Below are 6,295 nucleotides of genomic sequence, written 5' to 3'. Positions count from 1 at the left end.
TAATTTCACTGGCCTTTTAATTGTTTTGGTTTATTTTTTTTGAGACAGGGTCTCACTGTTGCTCAGGCTGAAGTGCTGTGGTACCATCTTGGCTCACTGCAGCCTCGACCTCCTGTGCCCAAAGTGATTCTCCCGCCTCAGCCTCTCAAGTAGCTGGGACTACAGGCGTGTGCCACCATGCCGAACTAGTTTTATTTTTTGTGGAGATGGGGTCTCACTATGCTGTTCAGACTGACTCGAACTCCCGAGCTCAAGCCACCCTCCCCACTTACCCTCCCAAAGTATTGGGATTACAGACGTGAGCCACTGCACCTGGCTATGCTTCTTAATTTTCCCATTTCATAAGTTCGATGTGTAATATTGACATTATCATTGAATTTAAAACATTCACTCACTCTTTTTTTTTTGTCTCCCTCTGTCACACAGGCTGGAGTGCAGTGGCACAGTCATAGCTCACTGCAGCCTCGGCAGCCTGAACCTCTTGTGTTCAAGGAATCCTCCCGACTCAGCCTCCCGAGTGCCACACCTGGCCTTTATGTCTGTTTTTTTTTTTTTCTTATTAACTCATTGATTATTGAGAAGTCTGTTGCTTTATTTCCAAAATGCGATGATATTAGTCATCTTTGAGTCAGGTGAGTCCCACAAGTTCCCAGTGTCTCCTCGTGGTCTGTGTTAGGGGTCCAGGCTGTCTGAGGTTCATTGGTGTCCACTGGGGGCAGCTCCCGTGCCTTCAGCAGTCCTGAGTCTCCTTCTGCTGAGTGTGGGGTCTGGGTCCCCTCCGGGTTAGTGGATGGCCAGGGTGGCGTAGACGCTGGGCTCAGCGGGAGGTTCCCCTTCCTGGGTTGGAGGAGGCTCAGTTGCCTCCCGTCTGAGGGTCAAGCTCTGCAGCTGGGCGTAGGTCACATCCTGGGGGGCTTCAGATGCAGCAGCCTGCAGTAGGGGAGAGTGAGAGGGAAGGAACGTGCTGGGGTGGGGGAGGCCTGGGGGCCTGGAGAGGAAAGGACCAGCCTGAGTGTGCATCTGCCTGTCCTCTTCCGCCTGTGCGTCCTTTGTGTCCAGAAATTCCTCGGACAGTGGGGAGGGAGGAGAGGCCACTCCCCGCCTGAGTCTGGAGTGTTTCACCTGGGCATGTGTCACTGCCTGGGGGTCTTCATCGTGTGGGCTCTGCTGGAGAGAGACACTGGTGGGGGGTGTCCTTGAATCCCCCTGACCCCCTGGAGTCAATTTTCTTCACTGTTCCCAGGGTGATCCGATTATATCTCTTTCCTGATAGAATCTCAGGGATGCCCTAAGGGCGTGGAGGGTCTGGCCGCTCCCTCCCTGCGGTTCTGGCCTCTCCTCCTCACTCTGACCTTGCCCATTTGGCTGCAGCCTAATGCCCGCTTTCCTGCAAGAGCTCGCTGCTGCCTCAGGACCTTTGCACGGCTGTTGCCTCTGCCTGCAGGGGCTCGTCCATTAGAGGATCCTGTGGCCCCCTCTGTCCAAGCTTCTCAGATGACAGCTGAGCAGACAGCCCTCTCCTTACATTCAGACTGGCCCCACTGCCCCACACTCTGCCCTTTCCCTGGTTTATGTTTCTTACAGCACGTTGCACTCCTGCACATGGTGCATTTATTTGCATTTTGTCTCCCACCATGAGGTGAGCTCCGGAGGCGGGGGTGGCTCTGCTCCCTGCTGTGTCTGCAGCTCCCACGGGGAGCCCGATCCACAGTGAGCTCCTGGGAACACTCGCTGGATGAATGAATGAAGGGGAGCCCAGGGGAGCAGGGTGGTTCATCTATTCCTCATCCTCCTGAGGCCTGGGGAGCGCTCTAACCACCAGACGGCCAAACAGAGGAGGAGGAGCGGGAAGGGGACCCGGGAGGAGGCCCTCGAGGTCCCAGGACAGCAGGAGAGAGTGAGGTCACAGCAGGCAGGAGGCAGCGTGCTGGACAAGGAGGGGTCCACCGTGATGATGCTGAGAACCGGGAAAGGAGGACAGAGAAGTCCTGCAGGATTAGATCTGGCACCAGGAGGCCTTTGGTGCCTGGGATAGGGGCGGGGTCTCACCTGACTTTCCAGCTCCACCCCATCCTCAGGCTGTGTGTCCTTCACGGCAGCATCTGCAGGGACAGAGCAAGGGGTTTGTCTCCTGGGAAGGATCCCTGAGACCTCTGAGTCCCGCTGGCCCCTGCCCAGCTCCCACTAGGGCCACTGAGATCCAGGGAGGTCCCACAGTGGGGGGCGAGACCATCTTCCATGGAGCCCCAGACCCTTCCCAGCCCCTCCCTGTTGCTACTGAAATTTTGGGTCTCCCCAGCACCCCCATTTGTCCCTTGTCTTTCTCTTACAGAGATTTTCTTCCTGGACGTCAGCAGCTGTGCTGGCCCTGGGGAAGGACACGGGAGTGTGAGGGGCAGTATATGGGCTGTGGTGGGTGGGAGTCTGGGGTCTTCAGGCAGAATTACCTCCTCAGCAGGCCCCTGTCCTTGGACTCTGGCTCCGCAGCCCCTGCAGGACGCTGGAAATCAGTCTTCCTCTGGTCTGGGTGAAGATGGACAGAGTCTCAGCCCTGGGAACATTAGAACCCCCATTCTACACATGCAACTTGAGGGGAAAAAAGAAAACCAAAAATATTCCTGCATCGATGTTTCAAATATTTTATGATATAGAAAAAAACTCCATGAATACTGAAGTTTGTAAATGCGTGCTGACATTACGTTTCCCTGGAACTGGTTTTCTAAACTGACATCCCTGTGTGTTTGGGTTCCCTCTGGCTGGTACACCCTCCGTCGGCCCATGGGGTCCCCACTTCCCTGCTCACCCGATATCTTGTGTTTGCTCTGACGTTGACGTCGGAGGACGAGGAAGAGGAGGAGGAAGAGCAGCAGGATGAAGGCCACCGAGACCCCAATCAAAGCCTCCAGGTATCTCCCCAGACCTTGAGCATGATAACAGGAGTGGGAATGACGTCATTGATGTGAGCACCTACTGTGTGCAGGCGCGTGCCAGGTCTTTCCTTCAAGACCTCCAACCCTTACAAGCAGTTGTGCAACATGGAATTGCCGCCCCCACAACCCATTTCATAGATGCACAAACTGAGGCTCAGAGAGGGGAATCGCCTGCCCCAGGACCCCCAGCCAGGAAGTGGCAGAGCTGGGAAGGGAACCTGGGAGTCTGACCCGCAGCCCTTGTTCCCAGCACCAGAGCTGAGCCCTGGAAAGAGCCTGACCGTCCTGAACCACGGCGCTGCTCCCCTCCCCTGCCCCAGGTCACCGTCACTGCTGCAGGTGGGACAGGACAGGCCCCTGCGGAATCGGGTCTGGGAGGCTTCCCTGGGAGGCCTCCTCTCCCAGGAGGTCACAGCTGGGAGTCAGAGCTGAAAGGAACGTTCCCACCCGCAGGCTTCTTTCCTTTACACCTGGAGAAACTGAGGCCCAGGCAGGGGAGGGGCCTGTCCACGTCACCATCTCCAGAGGGGCCTGAACCTAGGACAGAAGCCACCCCTGCCTCCCCGGGACCCCGCCCACCTTCCTCTCAGAGCCCCCACTCACCACTCTGGAGGCCTGACCCTGAGGAGTTGAGGGGCTGGTCCTCAAGGCCTTCTGGGTCAGGACAGAGAGGTGAGGGCTGGGGCTGCCCTGCCCCCCATATCAGCCTGGCTCCTCCTTCCCCAAAGCTGGGCCCCAACACCTCCCTCTGCCTTGAACCCCCCACTCCTCAGCAGCCCAGCCTCAGAGTCCCTGGGACACAAGCCTGTCCTAGAGGGGAGGGGAATGGGGTCCTTCGGGAGACTCAGACTGCCCTGGGGGAGGCTGCGCTCCCCAAGAGGCCTCAGTGACTCACCAGCTGTGGAGCGTGGCCCTGTGGGTGGGAGGCTGGAGCCTCCAGAGGGTCCTGCGAGGAGCACGGAGGCGGGTGAGGGACTGGGGCCGTCCATGGAGTGCACCCTTCCACTCCCACTCTCCTGCATCTGCCCAGTGGATCCCCAGGAACCATTTCTCTGCCCACCTGGTACCTTCTGCATGCCAGGCAAGGAGAACGGGTGGCCATGCCTAGGAGAACCCCTGTTGGCCTCTCCCCTCTGAGGGCTGCGTCCCCTCTGGCTAAGCCTCCCTCACTCCCTCCCAGCTGAGATCTCTGGGGGCCGGGCCGGAGCTGAGCCTTTGAGCTCAGAGGGGACAGGATCAGGGCCCTCACCTGAGACCACGAGCTCCAGGGGGTCACTGGGGAGAGACAGCAGGTGGGGGCTGTAGCTGTGTGAGCCGTAGCACCTGTAGGTCCCTGTGTGGACTGAGGTCACAGGACCCATGGGGAATTCAGCCTGGTACTTAGGAGCTCGGTGCTTTGATCTGAGACGCAGCGGGGGATGGGCTGCCCCCTCCTTGGTCAGAAGGAAAGTGTGGAACTGCCGCCATGACTGACACAGCAGGGTCACGTTCTCTCCTGAAGCCACTGTGGGGCCCGGCTGCACCGAGAGGGAGACCACATCATAGAACTGTCCTGGAGAGAAGGAGGATGGGTGAGGGGCTCCCACCTTGATCTGAGCTGAGACCTCCCCAGGCCTCTCTCTGGAACCCTTAGTCTCTCTGTCTCTGTTTTCTCTGAGTCTCCCCCTCCCCCCTATCCCCTGTCTCTGTCTGTCTCTCCCTCCATTGGTGCCCTCACCCCTCATCCCGGCCATCACCACCTTGGCTCCCCCGGCAGGGCCTGTGCAGAGCCTGGGTCCCTGACTGAACCCGTTGGGCTCCTCACTTGAGATCAGGATGTCCAGGGGATCGCTGGGGGCCGACCACTTGGAGGAGAGGTTGTGTGCACCGTAGCATCTGTACTGGCCCCCGTGGGAGCGGCTCACAGGGCCCAGGGTGAAGTTGGCCTGGGAAAGCCCAGCCTGGAGCTGACCAGGGCACTGGAGGAAGTCACGTTCCCCCTCCTTGTACAGAGCAAATCTGTCGTAGCCGACGTTAGAGCCACACTGCAGGGTCAGGGTCTCTCCAGGGGCCACGACAGGGCTCTGCAGGGTCAGGAGGGAGGGCTTCCTAGACACGCCTGGAGGGAAAGAGGAGCCGGGACTCAGAGAGCTGGTTCCTCCCACGCCCCTTCCTTCCCCTGTCCTGGCCCTGCAGGTCTCACTGTCTCTCATTCTGAGTCTCTGACCCCAGGGACTCCTTCTCACCCGGGCTGTCTTGGAGTCATTTCAGAGGAGTGGGGTCTCCCTAGCCCTGGCCCCTGTGCCTGATCTTTCCTCCTCTCCCTGGGAGCCGGGACCTCACAGCAAACACACCGGTGCCTTCCGGAGTCCTCCCCTTCCAGGTGACGGTGGCCGAGGCCTCCTCCTCCCATGTCAGAGCCTCCCCATGGGGTCTCCCTCACGCCTGCAGCCCGTCCATCCACACATCACTCTGGGTCCTTTCCAGAGTCAGTCACCAGCCAAACTCCCCACAGCCTGTCAGCTGCCCCAAAAGTGGATTAGAGAAGGCCGTGGTCCCTCACCTGAGGCCAGAATCTCCAGGGGGTCACTGGGGTGGGACCACACCTGGGGGGTGTTCTTATAATAGTAATAGCATCTGAACGTCCACCTGTGGCTGGGGGTCACGGGGCCCACAGGGAACAGGGCCTGGAACCACCCACTGTGGAGCTGCTGTGAGTCCAGGGTCCAGGGGAGCCTGTGTTCTCCTTCCTCAATCAGAACAAAATGCTGATATCCCTTCGGTGAACCACATCGGAGGGTCACGTTCCCTCCTGAGGCCACCACAGGGCTGGGCAGGGCTGAGAGGGTGGGTTTGCTGTAGGCTCCTAGGAGAGAAGGAGGCACCGTGTTAAATGGGCTCCCACCTCCCGCAGCATCCCCAGGGCTGGGCTGTGAGAGGGAGACGCCCCTGAGAGCCGACCCCCTTCCTGAGGGCAGAGCCTGGGGCTGGGACCCCTGAGTGTCCTCTCACCTGTCACCACCAGCTCCAGGGGGTCGCTGGGCTCTGACCAGCCTTCAGGGCTGACATAGTTACAGCGATATCTCCCTGCATGGTGCTCTGTCATGGATGGGATGGAGAATCTGGCCTTGTTCCTGGGCTCCACTAGGTTCTGTGCGTTCCATGGCACTGTGCTTCCCTCTTTATCCAGTCGGTACTCTTGGGCCTCCAGGGTCCCCCGACACCAGATGGTCACGGGGTTTCCCCGGATGATCATAGAGCCTGGCTCAGCCCAGAGGGTGGGTTTGGGGAGGGGCCCTGGAAGGAAATCAGAGGCTGGATCCCAAGACGTCCCTCAGCCCCCCAGATCCCAGCTCCCAGCCCCAGGACCCCCCGTCATCGCCATC

General features: G+C 59.4%; 1 protein-coding gene across 10 annotated transcripts in view; it reads right to left on the bottom strand.

Moving 5' to 3' along the window:
* Positions 1–6,295, bottom strand: part of LOC103247837 (leukocyte immunoglobulin-like receptor subfamily A member 6) — a 79,227-nt gene continuing 72,932 nt past the window's right edge. For 3 of the 10 annotated variants that reach the window (XM_073015962.1, XM_073015961.1, XM_073015959.1), the window contains 10 exons: positions 5,922–6,206; positions 5,473–5,775; positions 4,735–5,028; positions 4,180–4,482; positions 3,826–3,876; positions 2,804–2,920; positions 2,448–2,523; positions 2,331–2,368; positions 2,050–2,102; positions 1–930 (listed from right to left, as the gene is read on the bottom strand). In XM_073015962.1, the coding sequence (XP_072872063.1) occupies positions 784–930; positions 2,050–2,102; positions 2,331–2,368; positions 2,448–2,523; positions 2,804–2,920; positions 3,826–3,876; positions 4,180–4,482; positions 4,735–5,028; positions 5,473–5,775; positions 5,922–6,206 (1,667 nt within the window). In that variant the 3' untranslated portion in view covers positions 1–783. Of the gene's footprint in view, positions 931–1,008; positions 1,168–2,049; positions 2,103–2,330; positions 2,369–2,447; positions 2,552–2,803; positions 2,921–3,825; positions 3,877–4,179; positions 4,483–4,669; positions 5,029–5,472; positions 5,776–5,921; positions 6,207–6,295 lie in introns of those variants that run through there. The other 7 variants (XM_073015957.1, XM_073015963.1, XM_073015958.1 and 4 more) reach the window with 5 other exon arrangements.

This window comes from Chlorocebus sabaeus, chromosome 6, assembly GCF_047675955.1.
Source record: "Chlorocebus sabaeus isolate Y175 chromosome 6, mChlSab1.0.hap1, whole genome shotgun sequence".
Lineage (NCBI taxonomy): Eukaryota > Metazoa > Chordata > Mammalia > Primates > Cercopithecidae > Chlorocebus > Chlorocebus sabaeus.
Note: the sequence above shows the minus strand (reverse complement) of the source record. Positions and strands in the feature narration are given on the sequence as shown.